Source organism: Bombyx mori, chromosome 16 (genome assembly GCF_030269925.1).
Source record: "Bombyx mori chromosome 16, ASM3026992v2".
Classification (NCBI taxonomy): Eukaryota; Metazoa; Arthropoda; class Insecta; order Lepidoptera; family Bombycidae; genus Bombyx; species Bombyx mori.
The window spans coordinates 3,997,737-4,022,830 of record NC_085122.1 but is presented as its reverse complement, the minus strand read 5'-3'; the positions used below and the strand labels follow the sequence as shown (position 1 = coordinate 4,022,830).

Genomic DNA, 25,094 nt, shown 5'->3' with positions numbered 1-25,094 from the left:
GAAAATTTTAATATATTTTTTTATTTTTTAATACTACCGAAATATTACTTGTTTTTTGTCAGAACGAAATTTCTCCAATCGCTCCCAACAAAATATTATATCAATATGAATCAAAATGTTTATTTAAACAAAACCGTTAATTATTTACTCGGTTAACACACACGTATTTGTCGTTCTTGTTATCAATACTACAATATTTACTGTAGTAGTTATCAGTCTGAATGAATGACGCGCCCACCGCTTACATTATCTCCATTGGACGATCCGTGTAACATTTACGTGTTATACGCAGTATTATCACTGCTATTGCTATCGGCTTGAACTCGTGAAGGGCAATACAAAGTGCGGGATACGAATAATTCCAAGTGACGTCTTATTATCGATACAAAATCAAGGTTAAGGTCACGGACGTCAAAAATCGGGACAACGGAGAGCATCTTCAATTAAATGCTTCAGAGGATTTGCTTAACTAAGCACGAGTCTTCCGTGTTTGCTTCAACGTGCCCGATTATGAGCTATCTAAAAGAGAAAGAGAAAGATCGTTATCTGAAAATTATAGGGCAAATATCTGATCAAATTATAGAGGAAGAAATCCAATGTCCTGTTCAGACTAGATCTGCGCTTACCTCAGTATCAAAGTTGCTGAAGCGATAGTCGCTGTGAGTCGGAACTGATGGAATATCATACCCCAAATTGACTGATCTGTTGGATTTCGACCGCCAGAATTGCAGATCTGACACAAAAAAAGGAGTAAGATATATAAATAGCAAGATAGATAAATATATAACTCTTATTCCTTTTTTTTTAGCGTACCCATTTATAGCGTCTGTGCGTTTTTGACTTCGAAGGATATTATAGTAGCCGGTGTAATCGTTTAAAAAATTAGCCTCATTACACAAAGTATGTAATGAAGTTCAAGCCGTGAGTTTTAATATATGTAGCGGTAGCTATGTTATGTAGGTATAATAGAAGAGATTTGAAAACTGTGATCGCTCTAAAGACATTTAAGAGGTAAAACTGATTATTAAACAAGTTCCTAACAGTTGTTATCCTTGAACTTAATATAACCTAGCGATCAAAATCTACGAAACAATGATCAAAAACAAACTCAAAATTCACTTTTGTGATATTTTTGGGAATAAAATACATTCGCGAATGAGTCATCGGACGTTAATAAGACCACGTGTCGTTGTGAAGACCACGTGTCGTTGTGATCCACATGAGTCTATTGTTTATATTAAAAAGTATTAACGAATTTTGTCCAGATTCAACTTAGCAATCTTGCGCATTTATTCTTGACAACCTTTGGCCCGAACACGTGTTGTCGCCTAAGGCAAAATAGAGAGGGATGTGCACAGAGTTTTCTTTGCTAGAATTCCTGTAGCCTGGATCAGTTATCTCCAAGGCCACTCCAAGGCTTACAAACACACTAGGATTCCGTTTTTTTTTGACGTGACAACGTCTTATAATTCGATGGAACCGGCTACACGCACGAAAAAACATGACTCATGCGGCGTTACCTCTCTCTGAGGCGTTCCATTTAAGGCTTGAAGTGCAAGCGAGAGCGCGCAACGAGAGGCAACGAAGCATATTGTAAAAAAAATTTGACATAATTGTATTTATGCGTAGAAATAAATGTAACTTGATCAATTCAATAGTGAGTTCCATTTACCTCCTTCTCTATATCCATACAAAATATCTATCAAAGAAATAAAATTAAAATTTTCTTTTGAAAAATGAAACAATTCCATCGGTATTTTCTTATGACGTTGTCACGTTCAACTATCGTCAGTAAACGGACTTTACAGACAATCGATTTTTTTCCATCAATTAAGTTAATTATAATTTTGTGGATTTGATTTTTATTACATGATGTTATGCCTGCATCATACCAGTCAATCGTTAAAATTTGTTGAGTACGTATTTCATTAGAAAAATTGGTACCCGCCTGCAGAATTCGAACACCGTTGCATCGCTCAACACGAATGCACCGGACGTCTTATCCTTTAGGCCACGACGACGTTTGGACTTTTATAACAATATTGACATGGTATGACATATTTCTGGTAAATACGCTCACCGGCCTGCAAATAACCGAAGCTGCAAAAACCGCCGAGTACAGAAAGATGTGGAGAGGCATGGTGCATCAGGCGATCGGCGCTTCAAGCTAGACACGATCAGCAATGAAGAGACCGACTTAGGAGAGGATATATTACAATTAATGAAAGTATTAAAAATTCATGCCTCTGTTTACAGAATTTTGATGTGGAAACTCTTGAGAGCATTGACCAACGAACGGTTTTCAATTTCATAACCGTAATTCGCTTTTATTGTGAATCGTAAAAAATAATTTTCGCATTTACTTCTATTGAGATTTTATTATCTTGCGTTGGTATATCGCAAAAAGTTCATACGTAATCGTTGTCCGTGCCATTATGTATGTCAATGCATTCTTTATCAGAAGAGAATAACACGCTTTGACTCAATTCATCATTTCATATCGTTAAAGATGATGTAGGAATTTAATTGAGAATTTGAAACTAATAATCGCGAATCGCCAGTTAATTTGAAGAGTGGAATAGCTACAAATAAATGTTCGCCCTCTGAAGGCCAGTGGCGAGAGATTTGAGATAGGGCCTCGTGACCAAACCAAACAGGCCTTGATTTTCTGCAAAGAAAAAATCACAGTAAAAGCCTCCTTACACTATTTCACCATAAGTTTAACTTGACTTTGCTGTGACCTTACAGCCCATCAAAATTAAAAACAAATAAATACTCAAAAAAAAAGGACTATTCTTAGTCCCTCCCCATTTGTTTTGCAAAAGGCGACTAAGAGTTCTCTAAGCATTACTCACAAAGTACTGAGTTCGCGGAATGGATTTTAGTGGTGATACGACATATAGCAAGCCCGCAACATTCATGTCTTCCAGTTTTAAGAGCGGAGCGACCGTTACGCAATACAGTTGAGACTTCAAATCCATGTCTTGAGGTAAGTGGTAGTTTTGGCGTCTCCATCGATTTCCATAAACGCGATATGCTCCGAAATCATTTAATACCAATTGCCAGTGAGTAGGCGTTCACGCGTCTATGCCATAAAACTATCGTTAAAAGAATTTTAAATGTCGTTTTTCCATCTGACTGTGTTGGTTTTTTTTTATTGCTTAGACGAGTGGACGAGCTCACAGCCCATCTGGTGTTCAGTGGTTATTGGAGCCCATAGACATCTACAACGTAAATGCGCCACCCACCTTGAGATATAAGTTCTAAGGTCTCAATATAGTCACAACGGCTGCCCCGCCTTCAAACCGAAACGCATTAGTGCTTCACGACAGAAATAGGCAGGGTGGTGGTACCTACCCGTGCGGACTCACAATAGGTCCTACCACCAGCAATTACGCAAATAAAGGTACAACCTATGTCCAGCTCTGTACTGGACAATATGGTATTCCTATGTTTTTTGTTGATTCAAAACAGCAACAGTATGTATGCATTCCGCGTCCTCTCTTACAGTCATTGGTTATATTCATTTCGTTATCACTACTGAGAATTAGACAATGGACAATGGCTCCTCGATCGTTTACATAACACCAGGAAGAAGTTCGTAGACTTAATAAGCTTGCGGTTTCGATTGTATTTTATCCTAATTTGGACGCAAAGAGCATTGATTTTGGGCTTAATTTCGGTTGTCAATATCTTAAATCTCCTATATGCATAGACTAAACTTTTAGTGTAGATATTTGCACATTCTAAATCCCTTCTATTGTAGAACGTGTGTAATTGTCGCTGCAATTGTCTTTCTGTTACACAATTTGCTACAGACGTGGCTAAATAAATATTATTGTGACTTTTTATAATGTGTAGTGATGTTTAAATGGTTGATCATCTATATATTAATACGTGAAGCAAAAACTTTGTAGACCTTTTTACGAAATTGCGCGGACGGAGGAGTATGAAATTTTCCACACTTATAGAGAGTATAGAGAAGAAGTGCACAATGCCAATATTTTTTTAAAACAATGCATGAAAGATACATTAAATCAATAAAGAAAACATTACACACACTACATACCATGTATTTGACGCATACACGCGTGCATACTATTTATTGTCAAACTTTTGTTCTTGACGTTTGTTGTCAAATTGAGAATAGAATATGGTTTGTCTTTGTTAATATTTTTTATAGTGTAGTCTTGGCGAAATTTGTGATTATAGAAGTATAAAATACAATCAACCTTACAATTCCAATTAATTATAGTCCAATTTCGACTACTGCGGGACCTCTAGTTTTAATAAATTCTCTAGTCTTACAATATTTTCTTAAGTGACTTTTTCTTTTTTTTGTATTCTTCGTCCGTATTGTATTAAAACTGTAGATATAGAGTTACCACACCCTATATTTTATACTAGCGACCCGCCCTCGCTTCGCTTCGGAAACATTAAATTTTATTATTGATAGCTGAGTCCCGCGATGCTATGTCCCGTCGTACGGCGGGTGACGCCGCGGGGCGAAGCTAGTCTAAAAAAGTAAAGCCTATGTTACTCCTTATATCATCAGCTACCTATCAGTGAAAGTCCCGTCAAAATCGGTCCAGCCGTTCCAGAGATTAGCCGGAACAAACAGACAGACAGACAGACAAAAATTGTAAAAAATACTATTTTTTATACACCATATGTACCGTATATATGTATATTCATATGCATGTAGTAAAAAGCGGTTATTTCAATATTACAAACAGACACTCAATTTTTATTTATATGTATGTATGTATGTATAGATTTTGTGATGTTCAATAAAACAGTTTTCTATTATGCCCTACGTTTGTGGTTCAATTTGCATTGCATCATTCTCACGCTGGATCCAGATGTTAACATAATTACACAATTATATATTTAGCCATTATGTGTTTTGCATACACACGTATTAATCTGAGCGTGTATTTTTTGTTGAATGTTCTGCCTATCTATATATTAATACGTGAAGGAAAAACTTTGTATCCCTTTTTACGAAAATTGCGCGGATGGAGGAGTATGAAATTTTACACACTTATACAGAATATAAAGAAGAAGTGCACAATGCTAATATTTTTTTTAAATAATGCATAAAATATACATTAAATCAATAAAGAAAACATTACACACACTACTATGTATTTGACACACACACGCATGCATACTATTTATTCTCAAACTTTTCTTTGCAGTCTGTCAGTTATAGTCTGTCAAATTGAGAATAGATTAAATACTGTTTTCTCTTTATTAATATTTGTCTAAAGTATAGTATTGACGAAATCTGTGATTAAAGAAGTATAATTTTCCTTGACAATAGAATCATAATAGTGTACAAACTTACAATTTCAATTAATTATAGTCGAATTTCGACTACTGCGGGACCACTAGTTTATTGAATTACTTATCATCAAGTTTGCTTTCATTTGCTATCATTATGGAGCATGAAGACGAAGCCTCAATTATATTCTATAATGATTTTCTTACCCTTCGAAATCCTAGTGTAAAACTTTGGTGTGTACTTTGACTACCACTATTATAATTTACTTTCATTTATGAATCTGTGCAACATTAGAGTGATATTTATGTCTGAATTGTTTGTTCTTTTTTTTATAAAGTAATTTTTTTCTTTCTTTTATTGCTTAAATCGGTGGAGGAGCTCACAGCCCACCTGGTGGTAAGTGGTTACTGGAGCCCATAGACATCCACAACGTAAATACGCCACCCACCTTGAGATATAAGTTCTAAGATCTCAGTATAGTTACAACGGCTGCGAATGCGAAACGCATTACTGCTTCATGGCAGAAATAGGCAGGGCGGTGGTACCTACCCGCGCGGACTCACAAGAGGTCCTACCACCAGAAAATATTATCAATGTATTGAATAGTGCTATGATCATTTGCGTTATACGGAAGGTTGCAGAGGTATTAAAACAGTGGCATTATAACTTCGATACGAATTTATTTTCATTTACATATTGTTCTTTTTTTTACTATTCATTCAGGTAAGTTTCTAAACATTAATCCGCTTAGCGGTAAGGTACGTACGGACACAATAAATTAACTTAATAACTAAATCAGTCTGACGGTCGCGCCGAGCGCGGTGCTGCTTATCCTAGTATCACAGATGAGTAGAGCGGTGGGTCGCGGGGCGAAGCGCACCCGCGGGCGGGGCGGCGGTCACTCGTCCGAAGCTGACGAGAGCTGCGTGCTGCCCCCAGAGCTGAACGAGCCGCGGCAAGGACCCGACTCCGCCGAGCTGTCCGGCGCTGGCTCTCCGCTGCTCGGCGACAATGTCCGCAGCAACTCCAAAGCGGCCTTAGCGCGTTGCCCGTCCGCCGCCGCAGACGACGCGGACGCCGATGCTCTCTCCCAAGCGCTCTTCTCAGGCACGAACAGACGCCGAGCCTCACGCTGCACCCGGCGCGAACGTAGTGCAAACAGGAACGGTGAAGCCGCAGAGGCAAGCAGGAGTAACGCGAGCGATGCGGTGCGCGCACAATCAGCCAGCCCGGGGACAGCGGCGGAGGCCACGGCGGCTGCGGCATGCGGGACGTGCAGCATGGCCAACGCCCCCGTCAGCAAACCGACGCGAGCCGCACGAGATTCTTCTCTATAACGGAACAGGGAGGCGTTTGAAATGCGGCATCGTATCGATGTTATTCTAGATCCATTGTGTGAGGTCTGAGGGGTCCGTTGCTGCACCGCCAAGAGAGGGGCAGCGAGTGATGGTGCCGAACTAACAGACGGTAATCCCTTCCTCAGATCTTCGTTCGACTTTCCATCTTTAGTGCGGGAATTCCGTAGACTGGCAACAGATGGGCAACGGACTGGCCTCTCTGACGGTGGTAACAGAAACGGTCCAAATTTGTTGCGATCGTGCTCTCCGGACGCTACGTCTTCTGATCCGTCTATTCTAAGTGTGAGTCCCTCTCCTTCCCCCTCTTCGATGAGGTTCGGAAGGGGGGGCGGGGGCTCGTGTAACTGCAGAGCACTGGCACCGTTCGCACGAGCTCGTAATCCAGACGAGCGCGCCGCACGGTAGATTCTCGCGTACATGACGCAAACTATAGTTATCGGTGCGATCACTCCCAATATCAAGTACACGACGTAATAGGCGAGCTGGATACCTTGCAGCGCTGATTCGGTCGGATAGTAGTAGTGGAACACGGCGATGGTAGCTCGAATTGCGGCTGCGGATGCCGCGGCGACCCAGGTGGCGGCGCAGAGCGAGCTTGGACGACGCTGTAAGAGACGGGTGTGGCAGCGAAGAGGATCCGTGACGGCGTGGTGCTGGTCGAGTGAAATCAGCATTACGGACAACAGGGCTGACAGGCTGCAGGCTGAGGCCGCCGAGTCGCCTGCCTCCACCCACAGACTGGCGTTTTTCTTCGTCGTATGCTCGCCGAAGAGCGCGGGCGCCAACAATGAAGTAGTCAATAGATTCGTCGCCAGAAGATTGATGACGAACCTGTAACAATAGATAAATCTAGTTGAGTACGTGACTCGTGTTTGCTGGGGCCGGCTCATGTTTACTCGGCCGAGTCGAGTTGGGCGTGTGCCGTCAAATACAGGGCTATTTCGTGAGGTTATTCATAATGTTGACACTACTGTATGAAACCTTGCCACAATCGAATATGAAGGCTTCAATTAAACGTAAGACATATCGTTTTTTTTTTTTAATTATAAAAGTGTATTATAATTATGTGGTATACAGCCACCACATTATTCTTAGTTAATGTATTTTCCGTAATTTTATATTTAATTACAAAAAAAAAAAAAACAAAAAAACAATGAAATTAAATTATTTTCCCGCTACATTTCTAATTTTAAACGATTAGTAACAGTTCTCGGTATTATCTATAATACTATCTACCGCCAGCGAAGCCGTGACCTTACGGTTTGCATTGTGCCAGTAATATAATTTCACAAGGCGATGTGCTCACAGATTATGCGCAAGTTACTTTCGTAAGACGCTCGGTCTCTCCTCATTAATGTAATCTGTACTAGTGTGCTTTAGGATATTAGGATTACCCGTTTACTAGGACGAGACCTACTTTGCTTAGACTATGTGAGATACTCGGAACTGCATAAAAAATACAAACAAAACATCACGGGAAACTGTAAGAATAGTTGATCTACAAATTTAGGCAGACTTCGTAGTGCCTCAATCGATAAATAAAATACCTAAGCTTTTGTATAATATAAACTTAAAACAAACAAAAGGAATCCGCCCGACGGAGGTCACATCAAAGGAAAAACAAAAATGTTATTTTTATTTAATTCCGAACATTTTCATTCATTTATGTACCTTTTCAACCTTCACTGGACTTCCACAAATAAATCAAGACCAAAATAAGCCAAATCGGTCCAGCCGTTCTCGAGTTTTAGCGAGACTAACGAACAGCAATTCATTTTTATTTATTTGAAATGACGTCCGGATATAACTCACTATATTATATTCATTAATACATATAAGGCCAAGAAAAATTATATACCATCACAATATATAAACGGATTGTATTGTAAATAAACATTAACAATTTCTTACAAAATCCTCGACACGATATTAAAACCGGGCTGCCGCAGCTTACAAAACCAAACATAACGAACAGCAAACTTGAATTACTTAATGTAATGCTTGAATAATTCTATTAATTTGGTACATGCAATGCTATACGCGTTTTGGCTATTTGGAAATCCGACGTATTTACTCAAGTATACTAAGTGTTTGTTTTGTATTGATGTGACATGTTAACTATGAATCTAGTCGTGTCCACTGGACTTTATAGAGGCATGAGGTCGATGTCTCAATCTTATTGCGTAACTGTACCGCCCTTCAAAGAGGAATATGAGTCGACTATTATCAAAGCCGGCAATGTGACTTTTGGACAATTATTGGTAAATCAGAAAAACGAATTATTGACTTTGTATTCCATTGGCAGTCACAAAACTCTTCTGAACGACATCTTAGATAAATAACAGGTTAAGTATTAACCTTTATTTAATGCAGGTTTTGAACCGTATTCTTTGAAGGAGACGATTATATTCAAATCAATCTGTATTGACATATCAATAACATTTTTTTGTCCATATGCACAGATTGCCACCTTTGATAATAGACGACTCATATGTGATAGTTTTGAAGTCGAAATATTTGTGCTGCAAAATTTGGTGGTATCATCCGGAAAGAATACGTTCTACCATCAGCAAAAAGATAGTGAACGAAAAGTGTCTCAAACATAACATTTAAGGTTAATAATAAATTAATATTTACTACCGGTTTTCAGTATTTCCTGTTGTATTCACATCAACAACAGTCATTTCATATATTATTTACATACGTATGAGTTTCATTTTTCATTAACAAGATTATATTTATGAAAATTCGTTGTATGATCGGTTTTTTTTGCGCAAATCAATAAGATAGCTTGTAGCAGATCGCCTATTCCTCCCATCCGGCGTCATTAGTTGAATGTCAAATAAAATTATACATTCATTATCATTGACTTTAGTTTACAGTTTGTAATTTTGGGCATGTTACCGTTAAGATCACTTTATTTGAAACAATTTTTAAAACAATTAACCTAGTAATGTAATTACAATAAAATTAGTGGGTCGAGCCACTGTTAAGTGCTGCTTATAGTTTTGAATTGTTCGAGTAATTTCAATTTTAGTATAAATTTGAATTTTTCGATATTTTTCCTTTGTGTTTTTTTATTGCATGGATTGGTGGACGAACTCACAGCCCATCTGGTATTAAGTGGTTACTGGAGCCCATAGACATCTACAACGTAAATGCGCCACCCACCTTGAGATATAAGTTCTAAGGTCTCAGGTATAGTTACAACGGCTGCCCCACCCTTCAAACCGAAACGCATTACTGCTTCACGGCAGAAATAGGCGGGGTGGTGGTACCTACCCGCGCAGACTCTTAAGAGGTCCTACCACCAGTAAGTGGTTGATTTTGAAGAACACCTGCGGGGGGGAGTCTTTTGAACACGGATATCGTTATTTCCATTAATTAAAACAGTTCCGCTTATTATTGTATTAGATAAATTGTATTGCACGGTATCGATTTGTTATATTTAGGAAACGAATTTTACGCATCCGCAAATCACGAATTAGTGAGGTCAATAACTTAGTAGTCATGTTTCCGTAAAATATTGAGATAAACGAAATAAAACAATTTTTTTTTATTGCTAGATGGGTGGACGAGCTCACAGCCCACCTGGTGTTAAGTGATTACTGGAACCCATAGACATCTACAACGTAAACGCGCCACCCACCTTGAGATATAAGTTCTAAGGTCTCAGTATAGTTACAACGGCTGCCCCGCCCTTCAAACCGAAACGCATTACTGTTTCCGTAAAGTGTACGAACTGTTTGATCATTGACATAAACGAAATAAAACTAATTAATCTTACAATCGTAAAACGTAAACCAAGAATTTTGTTTGAACATTCCAACGCTTCAGCCTCAATCAGAACATATCAATTTAAATCAACACACATAATATTTTCAGAGCCGTTCAATTATATTTATTTCACAATAATTTTATCGTATTCAAGGCAAGGACGTAGACTTTACCTCCACACCGAAGATAGATAAAGGCGCAGTAGACAAAACGGAATTTAATAAATAATACACACAACTATTGTTGAAGTGAAAACTTCTTTAGAATCGTTGTGATTTCAAACCGGATGCAACGGAAAAAACGACAGGTAAGAGACACAAATACAAAAATGTGTAGGATGAAGCCAGCAAAGAATGAGACAGAAATATACATACTATTTAATACCGGGCCATCTGTGAGATTTTTGAAGTGAAAACTTCTCTAGAATCGTTGTGATTTCAAACCGGATGCAACGGAAAAAACGACAGGTAAGAGACACAAATACAAAAATGTGTAGGATGAAGCCAGCAAAGAATAAGACAGAAATATACATACTATTTAATACAGCGCCATCTGTGAGATTTTTGAAGTGAAAACTTCTCTAGAATCGTTGTGATTTCAAACCGGATGCAACGGAAAAAACGACAGGTAAGAGACACAAATACAAAAATGTGTAGGATGAAGCCAGCAAAGAATGAGACAGAAATATACATACTATTTAATACCGGGCCATCTGTGAGATTTTTTAATACTAACGTGTGTATGAAAGCTCTTGTAGTGAATTTTAATTTAGAATTATACGTGAAATTAAAATATCAATTCACAGAGGGCGCTACCATACAATTATTTACTAATGACAAAATTTTACATATACTTAAGACGTTTAGGATAATTGTATTTTAATTTTGGAAGGTTTCACTTCTACCACGTGTGAATTGCACACATGTAATTTTTTTATTATGAATTTTCTCATTTCGTCTGTGTTTCCAGATTTTTTTTTATGATTGTAGGATCACTGTTGGCCCGAAGGCCTTTCCAGTTTCACCAGGACATGTGGGCGAGGTTTCCAGATCTGGATGATAGCTCATTACGGCCTTTCCCCGCATCACAAGTCCAGATTGTTCCTGCATTATCATAGCGGCCTTGTATTGACATTGGAAGATTGACCTTCGGCAAACGACTATTAAATCATTTGAAAAACTAATGAGTTATTTGTATGTATGTATGCATCCGGTGCAAGATTTTTCATTATCAATCTAACAAGCTGAATTCTTGAGGCGTTTGTGAATAGAAAGAGAAATAAGTTCATCTGCAAAATAATTAGTGTGGCGGATCTCATTGATGGGCTGAATTTTAAATAGATTTTTTTGTTATTGTCTAGTAGGGTGGACGAGCTCACAGCCCACCTGGTTGTTAAGTGGTTACAGAACGTAAATGTGTCACCCACCTTGAGATATAAGTTCTAAGGTCTCAGTATAGTTACAACGGCTGCCCCACCCTTCAAGCCGAAACGCATTACTGCTTCACGGTAGAAATAGGCAAGGTGGTGGTACCTACCCGTGCGGACTCACAAGACGTCCTAGCACCAGTAAAAAGAATCATAAAAGAAAAATAGATAAATGGTTGGGAATAAATTACGCACGCTAATCCGGCCCCCAAAAGAGGATTCCCCGTGTTATGGGTAGCGGAGGTTGACGTACATATTTATATAAGTTTAAACGTATAGATAATAAATACCCAGACAAAATCAAAGAAAATTGTTGATCACACGAATGTTTGCCCGATGTGGGACTGGAACCCGCGACCCTAATATTTCTCTTAGCTAGATTATCCTAATCGCCCCTACGAGATCTGACGACGGTGTTAATAATTGTGGCTTCTCCGACATACATATATGCTTCATTGAGTTTCTTACGCTCACACTTCTAAGTTGAAAACAGTTTTAAGATTTAAAATAATTGATCATTAAACACGTAAACAGTCTTAAATAAAGGTTGTACAAGATAAACGATTTTAACTTGGTATAAAAGAAAACTGGCTGCGTCGAGTTTTGCTTCTTGCCTCCTTTTTACTAATCCGTTTTGTAGCCCACTGAGTTTGTCGCCGGATCTTCTCAGTGGGTTGCGTTTCCGATCCGGTGGTAGATTCTGCGAAGCACGGCTCTTGCTAGGGTTCGTGTTAGCAACGTCATCAGGTTTGAGCCTCGTGAGCTCACCTACAAACGTTAGGGTTACGCTGAAATAGCCTCTCAAGGCTCTCAGCTTAGGTAGAAAAAAAAAAATTAAAAAAAAAAAACCGTTTTGTGCTTAAATAAATAATGACACTGTATCTGTACCTATATTGCTGAGTAAACTGGAAGTCATTGGTATCAGGGGACACTCACTCAAAATATTTCAAAGCTATCTGTCTAACCGCTCACAAATAGTCACCATTGATAATACCACCAGTGAAGAAGCGTCTGTCACTTACGGTGTCCCGCAAGGCAGTGTCCTTGGGCCTACCCTATTTCTTCTGTACATAAACGAGCTTTGCTTGTTAAAAATTAAAAATACAAATATCGTTACATACGCTGATGACACAGCTGTAGTTGTTCATGGTGATAACTGGATAGAGACGCGTTTATGTGCAGAGGAAGCGCTGGCGACAGTATCTGATTGGCTTAAAACTAACTTGTTGACCCTTAATATGGAAAAAACTAGATTTGTTACCTTCTCTCCGAGGAATGTATCGCAGCCACCGCTTTCCTTTTCCTTGACTGTTCATCAATGCCATTCAGAAACGAACACACATGATCTTTGTCCAAAAATTTCACGAACTAATGCTGTAAAATATCTTGGTCTAAAAATTGACGGCACCCTATCTTGGCAAGAGCATATAAATGATTTGGTTGGAAAAGTACGAAAGCTTATCTTTGTCTTTCGGAAGCTAAGAACATCAAGCGATCTCCACATACTGAAAATGGTTTATTATGCTTTGGCACACTCTGTCATAACCTATTGCATTGTCGTTTGGGGAGGCTGTAGGAAAGGATTATTACTTAGATTGGAAAGAGCACAGAGAGCCGTGCTTAAAGTAATATCTAAAAAACCAATAAGGTTTCCAACGGAGGAATTGTATGATATCTGCAAAGTGCCTCGAGTTAGACAATCTTTTATTAGGAGCACATTGTTACGTAAACATTTGGAACTCGTTTTTGACCCTAATATCTGTTCGCAAACTCGTCGTCAGGGCAGAGTGTGCAAAATCTATGTAGCAAATTATAATGTAGTCAGGTCTCACTATAGGTATTTAAGCTCTATTCTGTACAACAAGATAAATAAATTACTAAATATTTACCCACTTATTTCTAAAGAAGTTAAAATTATCATTGATAGATGGCTTTTCTCCCTTACATACGAAGATATGGAAGAATTACTGGAGTAGATTACACATTTTGGTAATGAGCAATTTATATATTAGGTATTAACACGCATCTACACATACACTCAGACATACACCCACACACACACACACACACGCACACACACACACACACACGCACACACACACACACATACACTAATTGTACTTCTAGATTTTGAAATAATATTGTATTGATTTGATAATTGTATTTAAAATTAATTATTATAATGTGTTTATGAAATATTTAAATTTATATGTTATTGTTCGTTGTGTGTAGGGGTTGGCGTTGTTATCTGCAACACAGTCTATGACTACAGCAGATAACATCGTTTCAATATTTGTTATTATGATTAAAATTGTATGTTTTTGTAATAAATAAATAAATAAAATAAATAATAATAAAATAAATTAAACGCATCGTGATTAATATATTATTTATATTCCACGATCACGCGAACACAGAGAGGTCGTTTGTGATTTTTTTTTCTTTCTTTCATACGAGACCGAAATTATGTTCGTTTTAATTCGGAAGCCATCATCGCTCAAAACGCTAATGAAAATAAACATTTCAACGAGAAAATATTACACTTTCGTTTTATTTAAATAACGTTAGAGCGTTTGTTTGGATTTATGTATTTTTGGGGGCTTCGATGAAAATTTAAATGAACGCCATTTTTGAAGTTTTCGCGTGTCGCTCCTCGACGATGTTCTCGAAACATCCAAAGAATTTGTTGCGTCATTAATTTAAAAAAAAGATAAAGACTTTCCAATCTAAATTTTCTTTTTGTTTAGTCTTTAAAGATTATCTTAAGAATCCATAGCTTCTTCTATTCTACTTAATAACAATAGTATAGCATGCTCCGAGCCACAATTTGCCTCATTGTGGCGCCCTCACATCTCAAGAGAAGCCGCATTCATGTTAAGACATTTATAGGGCTTGATAGCCGTTTATTAGTAGATCGGCTAAGCCCATCTACGAACAATGATATAAACAACGTCATTATACTGTCAACACCGAAGCACTAATTAACATCGTGCAAAAAGCACAGTTTCAGGAATATTTTACATCTGTGCCAATTTCGCAACGCTGTACCGTATTTATTAAACGAACTCATCCGGAAAACTCCAAAAGAACTGTGTCAAGACTTTTAAAACGTTATAACTCAAATAAATATTGCTCCTTAGTTTTTATTTTTTATTTTATTAGCAGTAAAAATCTATGTATCAAAATAGCGGTGACAGACTCGCGTCTTCTGCGAATCGGTTTTAAGAATAGGAAACGTGTTCTGTTATATTTCATTTGAATGTTTTTTTTTTTGGAGGGAAAACATCTTTAGTGGTGTCGTATTTTGACATTCGATGAAAAGCGACACTTAAAAGAGATAAACATTATTATATATTTGTTCGATTAACCTGGGTATGAAATGGAATACTCCAGAAGGTTTCATTTATATGTGAGCTATGCATGCTTTTTTTTAAACAAAATTTGATTGGGATATATAGAAACGGAGTTGTTAATACAATAAATATAATTATTTTCGTTTCATTCTTGTGTACAAATCATAATATGGATAAAAAAACTTCTGTGGCCTTTTTATTCTGGTTTTTGCTATACTTCTTTTGTGGTGCGATACTGTTTATTAATGAATGGGATATCTTTATTATAAATATCGTATTTTTAGAACTGAATAGATAGATAAGTGCTTGGTCATTATTATTAAGTGTGAAAACGAAAAAATATATTTCGAGCAATGGCTTGGGTTTTCCCTTTATACACCGGACGCCATCTTTATAATCGTCTTAAAAAAATTTTATAAAACAAAGTTAATTAAGTGCTTTAAAATCATTTTAATGTTTATGAGAACAAAAATACTAAAATTCGGAGAACATGTCATATAAACAATACCTATTTATATAAATAGGCTGTTTTTTTTTCCATTTACTTCAGATTTTGCATCTATATTACATTCATTAACATTTCATATTGTATACTAAAAGCATGCATACTTTATTCAAAGCATAATTTATTTATGTTATATTAAACATTTATAAGTATAAATATACATAAAAAATTGTTTGGATTCCTCAGCTGTAGAGCAATTTTGTTGAAAATTAAAATGCCAAACGTAAATCTCATACATAATTAATTTGAGTACATAAATCTCTAGTTTACATACGAAATTAACGCATCGTAAAAGTAATTAATGTGATACTTGTAATTGTACGCCTTGTTTTAGCGAACGATCGACACCGTAAATTTAATTACTGTGATTGATTTATTGGTTTACGGGTGAATAAGATTTTTTTTTATTGCTTAGATGGGTTGACGAGCTCACCTGGTGTTAAGTGGTTACTGGAGCCCATAGACATTTACAAAGTAAATGCGCCACCCACCTTGAGATGTAAGTTCTAAGGTCTCAGTATAGTTACAACGGCGGCCCCACGGCAGAAATAGGCAGATTTAGGAACAATGCATATTTTGGAAGAGACATTCGGTGTTAGCAACCAGTTTGGTAGCGAGTGATAATTTAGATCGCATTAGTTTAATGTATTCCGAATAAGGGAAGAGTTATGTCGAATACTTGTAAAAAAAACTGTGAAGATAGATTTTACAAATTGCAGTTTAATAAAGACGGTTTTCTGTCTCTCTCTCTCGGCTACGCCAAGCTAATTGGCAATTTTTCGACGTAAACTTTTTTATACACACTGTGCTCCTTAGCTCTACACTCCATAACAGTAAATCACCTTGTCTATGTTAACCTATCACTTGTCGCTGGTTATATTGACAGCAGTGACCTCTGTGCTTAGTGCGAGTTATTTAACGTTTTCGATAGCGTAAAAGTTAGCCCAATTTTGTATGCAGTTGGAACAGCGCCCCTAGCGGCAAACGTAGGCAAACGATCCCATTCCATACAAATATGAGCTAACTTTGACGCTATCGAGAACGTTAAAAAACTCGCACTAAGCACACTGCACGTTCGAAGTCAGAGTACACTGACACAGTACTGACAGAGTCAAGCGCTTAGCCAACAGTTGCCGTGCGAGCAGAGATTAAATAAATTGAATACGGAAGCTGGCGAATTGAGTCGAGTGCAAGGGAGCATGATATCCTGTGATGTCATGTTACTTTGCATTGTTTTTTGTTTTTCATTGCTAAGTGAACGATATCACCTGGTGTAAAGTGGTTGCCGGAGTCCATAGACATCTACAAAGTAAATGTCGCTACCTAAGATACATAAGTTCAAAGTCTCAGTTATCACTGTCACAACGTATCTACAGTTACATAGATGTAATGCGTACTATTTGTAGTATACTGGTTAGATTTTTACCAATTGATAGTATTTAAATGAAGCGATATCTGTGGAATTCCGTAGTATACGAATTTAATATTGTCCTAAAAAAATTATAACATACATAATAAATACTCCTTTGATTTTTTGTGTTTTGTCCTGAATGATCAAGAAACCCTTTGCCTTTTCAAAATTAATTTAAAATCACTATCGTAAAATCCACACTATCCAACTTCAAAACGTAGTAAATAGCACAATGTCTTGTGCTAATAGTTGCTAGTTAATTAATTAGAACTAACCGTGTTAAAAGCACGTATCGAGTGGAATTTGCCGGTCACTTAACTTTATTACCTGCCAGTCGAGGAACAGGCGAAACTTGCCCAATGTCAACACTGGCTTGACCTATTTATGGGCCAATGGGCTTTGCGATACCGAATCTGGAAAAACGGAGAAAAAGAATTTCGATCCCAAAGATTAAAATTTCCATTATAAAATCAATTTGTAATAGTAACTAAACGATTTTTGAAATGTCATTTAATATTATTTTTACTGGTAGAAAATCATAAAAGATTAAAGTATAATGTTAAATGCATATTCATAATAGTATGTATAATGCTAAGGTCGACTCGGGAACTAGGAAGCAATTAAATTTATCAAGTCGCCACCCATTATAATTGATTAAAAACAGAAACAATAGGGTATACAATGGATATCAAGTCAATAATTATTGTAACGCTAAATCCATTGGCTTTTTTATTTGGAATTAAAAGACAAAACTGTCGCTTTACAAAAAAATTTTGAGTTGATTGTCGCAACCCTTTGCCTCGGAGAGAACAAAAATGAAACATCTTCACGCTTAGCACCAAAGCCTTGAAGAGTGTGGTATAATAAAAATATTAAGTAGATTTCATTATCAATAAATACATTTATGTTATAAACACACAATTATTAAGTAGCTAGGTACTGGCTTTTACCGGTTTTCAACATCCGTTTTGTAATTATATGCGTGCACCGTTTGCTCATTGTAATTGTTATTATTAGAGACATTATTTTAATGGAAAAATATACGGTCTTAGTCAGACATTCTTTGTCACAGTGATCGTGGTTGCGTTGACAATGTACATGTAGAAGCATTCGTTGGGTCGCCAAAGGGTTGTTTTCCCGGTGATGCGCAATTTGTTTTTCCTACCTATACTGATAGCCTTGATAGGCTATTTCAGCTTCGCCTTGACGTGTAGGTGAGCTCACGGGGCTCAAATCGGGGGTGTTGCTAGCACTGACCCTAGCAAGAGCAGTGCTTCGCAGAATCTGCCACCGGATCGGGAACGCGACCCACTGAGAAGATCCAGCGAGAAACTCAATGGGCTGTGTCTATGAGTAAATTCACTCGTCGAGCCCTTGAGCCACTGAGTAGTGGGCACTTCCAGATCTGGCGGTTAGAAGCGTTTGGAGTACATTTGACCATGGTGGAGGGTAGTCAGCACAATATTCAAACGAATAATTACTTTAGTAGTAACGTAATCTCAAAATGTACGAAACAATAATATAACGATAACACACGCGAAAATAAACTAGAACAGCAGTTTTAATTAGATAAGTTATTCTATATCTGTTAATTTCATTAAGGAACAAGTTAATCGCAGAATGAAGATAATGAAATATTAACCGACTTCAAAATAGGAGGAGGCATGCGTTTCTTACGTGTACACTAATTTCTGAACTTTTTTGTATGTGAATCGATTTTGACGATTCTTTTTTGTTTGTAAACTGGTACTTACCGTAATTACGGTAATCTTTTGAGTTTTTATGGTGTCCTTTTAATAACGCATATTTCATTGAATTCGCATACATTAATGATATTCTTATTTAATTTCGTCATAGCCAGAAGTACTCTTCTTTTTTTAATTGAAGACTTTTCGATTAAAGAAAATTTTCTCATTAAAAATTACGTAATTATTAAAGTTGATTCACAGACTTTGAGATGTAAATCAATTCGGAGTTCGATTAGCTTATTAAAGTCATACAAAATTAATACCTCAGCTGGGGAATCGAATGCGATAAGCGATTGTCAGCTTTATCTTGTAAGGCCAATGGGTTGATTTTTCAATTGCCACCGCTAAACTAATGGAAAGGGGTTACCGCGCGGTCACAGCAGCCGGGGAATCCCGTATGAGGCGAGTTCGACTCGACTGAATTTCCCTAATTCATTTCAAATCACAATTGAAATGGAAAATAGCAAATCTCTTTCAGATTTCTTGTCTCAGAAACCATAGAGCATAAGGGAGCTTCTACTATGGACAAAAGACAGGAGGCAGAAGAAAAGTTGTAATATTTAAAAAAAATAAACATTGGAAAAAGTGGTTCATAATATTTAGAGCGTTGACAACGATGTTAACATTCAAAACAGATATAAAATCACCGTACTTTTTAGTGACCAATAAAAAAATCAAAAATGTTAATGTGACAATAAAATGTCGCATTCGCGGTTCCATTGGTTCTGTAACACAATAGACGTTTACACGACCAATATGGCGCCGAGCGGCTTGTTGCTATTTAATGAGCCATTACACCGTAATTAACTGATTTAAAAGTAATGGAGGCCGCAATGGAACACGTGCTGGTATAATGTTACGTGTTTTCATGAAAATCATCTTGCATTTACGAAACATTTATCATAATTAGATATTCTTAGAATTGTATCAAATAGAATAATATGACATTAATGATCTTCGAAAATTGGACCGGTCCAATTGATTCTGTTACGAACTCGTTCTGAAATATTTTAATAATAAACACACTTAATCATTAGGAGACTTTTTGTCGTACCCATTAATTTAAATTTAGAAAGCAAGTTTTTTTTTTTATTTCTATACTTCTTATTGATCATAGATTAAAAGATTTTTTTTTATTATTGCCACCCTCAAGACTATCGGAGCTAACTTGTGTACGATCTTTTTATTAGAAAATACTGTTTAAACGCGATCACAATTTGAAAATATTATCAAGATTAACAGAAAATAATTAAATTTCTAATAACCTTCATATGAACACGCGTGATTGTTAGAAAGTACGTGACACAAGTTTATTTTAACGGAACTTGCGCAATCGCAATAAAAATACTCTTTAGAATGTTATTTGAAAGAGTATTTCATCATTTTTATAATCAACTCAACGTTTTACTATCGTTTGCTTCTGTTTGGTAATATAAAACAATTCTGTTTGCGAATCTATCTATAGTAGAGGTCCCGCAATAGTCGAAATTCGACTATAATTAATTGGAATTGTAAGTTTGTACATTATTATGATTGTAATTTATACTTCTATAATAACAAATTTCGCCAAGGCTACACTATAAAAAAATATTAATAAAGACAAACAATATTTAATCTATTCTCAATTTGACAACAGACGTCAAGAACAAAAGTTTGACAATAAATAGTATGCATGCGTGTGTGCGTCAAATACATGGTATGTAGTGTGTGTAATGTTTTCTTTATTGATTTAATGTATCTTTTATGTATTATTTAAAAAAAATATTAGCATTGTGCACTTCTTCTCTATATTCTGTATAAGTGTGTAAAATTTCATACTCCTCCGTCCGCGCAATTTTCATAAAAAGGGATACAACGTTTTTGCTTCGCGTATTAATATATAGATAACCTTCGTAGTAAATGCACTACCGTACTTAGGATACGCTGCACGAGTTTTATAACAATAAAAAAAAAGAAATAGTTCAGAAACCGCATTGAAAAAACTTCGGCACCAGTTTCCTTTCACAATTCCGAATGCGCATGTGTCTACGTTTACTAGTCGTTACAATTAATTATACCTTTGTCAGAATGTTCGAGAGTAAAATTAAAAATGTAGTTCCGCCATAGGTACATGTTTACACCACATTAAGTTGAGGTTAACTTTCAAAACGCGTTTGTGAAATTCGTCCTTGCTTTTTTAGTGTTAGGTTATATGTTGATGACTTAATTGTTTATTATGCATTCAAATTAAGAATAAAGTTAAAGAACCTCTTTCAGGAGCGTTTTTTTTTTCTTCTTTTTTTTTTATTGCCCTTGTATGCAGACGAGCATACGCCCATCTGATGCCAGGGACAGAGCCAAGCCGCTGCCTACAAAATCTTCTGTAATCTCATAAATAAATTATTTAATTTAGTGAGCATTGTTCTGTTGTGAGCAGCCAGTGCTAGTTTCCTCAGTAATAAAAACGTGATAAAAACTGTCATTGACATAAATAAAATCGGTCCTAATTAGGTATAGTTCGTAATCTTGAATATTTATTATATCTTCTTACTGAACATAAAAATTGAATTAAAATTGCGTAATATTTGAATTCCTTGCGATGCCTTTTATCATTATGATCTTAAGTCGAAATTTTCTATAAATATACAAGGAAAACTTGTCCGACGAGAGGTTTTCCCAGACAAAGCTCCGCGGTGTGGAGATTAAATCTTATTCAGCTCCTGAATTATTGATGGAGCGATACAGATCGGTGACTGCGCTCCATTGGAAACTTGAATCATATTAGAGATTCTTTTTATTGTTATAAAGAGGTTTTATTCTCTTTTTTTGTTTTCAAATTCATATTATAATCTACGGCTCACGACCGACCTCAGAATTATTCGCTTAAAAAAAAAAAAGAATTTTCTAATTCTTTCACAGAGTCTTTTAAAATCGATTGTCAAAATTTTAGTGTGTCATCGTTACACATAACCTTTTGTCGATAGAGGATTAAGTAATAAAAAAAAACTGCATTATTCAATACAAAACACGCACGAAGGCCACGCTACAATTACTGCCTATGCATTCTGTATTTTACGTGGTCTTTAAATTTGTATTATAATCACATAGAGACAAAGATGAACGTGATAATATTTTTCATGTCATTTTAAAGAGCATTGTGTATACAGCTTCACGTATAGTTTTCATGAGAATTATTTTCTCGATAATTCATTTAAATATGCGCAAGTTTAGCTCTTTATTGTTAGGTCATTGGCATCGACGTTGGGTTTTAGAAAAAAAAAATTTCGTATTATACTTAAGTAGATTTAGCACGTGTATAATTGGCTTCTAAAAAAAAATGTTATTTCCTGCCAGTTACTGGAGTGAAACGAGTGGATTTAAAAAATGTTACATTATATGCATGCTTTAGTGTATTTGGTTTGAAACAAAAAATATAATATTAACCAATGAAATGCGACCTCTTCTGTAAAAATAAATGATTTATTTTGTCAATTAATTGAAAATTCTGTAGAATAACAATAAATTAATAATACATACGTTTTTTTGGTATTTATTTGTAAATTTCGACACTTGCTACCGGCTTATTATAAAATTCGCCGACAAAGCTATCTTTTGTTTTAAATAATTTTATTCTATGCTTGTTACTAAGTATGATTCATTGCATTTTAAGTCTTTGTTATGTCATCGATTGTAAAACTTTAAAAGATATTACAATGCGAATACTATGGTTGAATATTTAGGGGCCTCACACGTTTGTGTAGTCCGACCTTATTCAGAGGACTTTTCCGTTTTCGCCGTGATTCTGGCAAGACACGAAAAAAAAAACAAGATATATTTGTTATCGTTATTAGATAAGTGTTTCCCTTTGCCCGCATCTAGTACTTGAATATTAAATAAAAAAATTAAATTTTCTCTTCCAATGCCTCGAAGAGCTAGTGGCGTTTAAATAATTATTTAAAAAAAAGCAATAATTTCCCGTTCGCAAAGCACAATAGAATAGTAATTATAAGACGGAAACGACTCTCTATTGTTCGCGGGAAAGGCGTGTCGGACGTTTCAGGATACAAATCGTATTGGCAGAAGCCGTAAATGAGAATGTAGAGTAGTAGCATATTGAAGAAATCGAATTTTAAATTTAGACGTATTATGAAATTTCCTTATCTGTTTTAAAGTCTAATATGAAATCGGATTTAATCTGACAAATTATGTCGGTCTGTCGGTATTTTTTTTTTAAATATTCTAGGCGTAGGTAATTATTTGTTATATGTCAATCGTTTAAAAAGGATATTATGTTGAATGAAAAACAATTATTATTTTAGATGTAGAAATTCTAACTTTTTTTATATTTCTAATTTTAAAATATTGTATTATAAAATTTCACTACAAAAATATTTAATCGAAGAAAGTTTTATTTAGAAGTGGACAGTATAGTTTTCAATAGTATTGTTTGTTAATCGTTAACTTGATTTATCAATTTGTTGATATTTTTCGCGTAGGCATGCATTAATCAATTGAAAAATTAATTTTCACTTATACACCGAGCCCATATTATTTTCGCTGTACAGTTAAAAAAATATAAGAGGGTTGAAATGCAATCATCATAGTCGGTTGCTCTTGGCAGAGCAGTTGTGGTCGTGTGGAATCCTTGCTTATTAAATCCCTGACAGATGCTTTCCATAATTCGCCAACTGAAGCTTGGCGGACACACTCGTTTAGTGGGGCTTTGGTAAGGTCTTTCACTTGGTCAGTCCAGCACATAAGGCTTATGGTAGCGAATCGGCATACGATAAGCATTCTTGTGAGCAAAGTCAGATGATGACACTCGTGAATCTTGACACAACAACATTGAAAGATAACTATCGAGAATTTATATTTTGCATCTCATACGATGCACACAATCTAGACATTTGAAACTCATGTCTCATTCATATTTATATATCAGTGGAATTAAAAATGAATTCAGGTTAGTGTTTAAAAAAAAAAACAATATAAAAACTTTCACATTTAGAACGATATATTTCGTATTTTTAATGCGATGACAATAATAAAAATGAATTGATTGATTCCACAAAAATTTTATTTATTTAATTTTTGAATTGGCAACATTTTTTTTAGCGCTGGCAAACCCAAAGAACTTTCACTGTCGAAATGAATAGAGCAGTAAATGCAAAGGCTTTAAGGCTTTTCAACGCTTCACAGCCGCGAGAGTTTTGATGAGCGAATGCATCGACCTTCACCCAGTTAATGCTAACCCAGTTCTCGGGCCTTTGCTCAATGTACACAAAGCACGTGTAAACTAAGTTTTCTTTTTTAATCCATTAGCCAGGCATACGCTATAAGCATACAATTTGTAGGGCGATTTTATGAGATGAATGTGATGCTATTGCGATGCAAATCCGTTCGTTTTTTTTTTAAATAAAACGAGTAAAGAGCTCTCATTGCAGAACTAGTAGGTTCCGTAATCTAAGCAGAGAACATTCAAATCAAATCAAATCAAATCAAAAATTTTTTATTCAACATAAATGAAAGTACATACTTGTTGAACGTCAAAAGAACTACCGCCAATTCACAAGAACTAGCCTCCGTCCTGAGAAGAATTGGCAAGAAACTCAGCGGGCATGACTTTTTTTTTTTTTAAATATGAAATTATTATTTATTTATTTTTTAATATTAGATTTTTTTTTAAATATGAATTGTTTGCAATGAATATTATAACGTAACAATTACTACAATATTGAAATGCCCGGAGCGAGCAACTCATCCCCACTTTCTAACTTACAGCACATTCTAACTTATAGTAGCTAATATACAGGATAGTATTAGCAGAGCACAAAAACCAAATTAGGCCTCTTTCATAGTAAGAATATTACTTAGAGTATTCCTTATTAGTTACCATAAAGTGTATTAGAATGTGCAGAAATACGTCAGAGTTTTATTAGCTGCGTACGGTCAATAATACTATCGAGGTAAATTTATAGCGGTATACAATATTCCAGAAGTCCTCGACTTGCAACCCTAATAGTTCTACCTCGCCCTCTTATCGAAGTTTCATTACTTAAGAGACTATTTGTATACGACAGTTCAGATTAGTTTACAGACACACCCCTATTCATGTGACATTGGTTTTCAATGTCAATATATACTCGTAGGTAATCGATTCTACACTTAAATCTTAACGCTGACAAGTAAGTACTAATATTTCTTAGATTTATTAATTAATAGCGATTTGTAAGTACCTACACGTATCATT

The 25,094-nt window shown here is 35.9% G+C and overlaps 1 protein-coding gene across 2 annotated transcripts in view; it reads right to left on the bottom strand.

Annotated features, from left to right (window-relative positions):
* LOC101743550 (fructose-bisphosphate aldolase) overlaps positions 1-25,094 on the bottom strand; it is a 230,034-nt gene that overhangs the window by 183,869 nt on the left and 21,071 nt on the right. Inside the window, exon 2 of one of the 2 annotated variants that reach the window (XM_038016293.2) lies at positions 5,948-7,476. The exons of the other annotated variant lie outside the window; for it this stretch is intronic. Coding sequence (XP_037872221.1) covers positions 6,186-7,476 — 1,291 coding nt within the window. The 3' untranslated portion in view covers positions 5,948-6,185. Of the gene's footprint in view, positions 1-5,947; positions 7,477-25,094 lie in introns of those variants that run through there. 2 annotated transcript variants of the gene reach the window in all.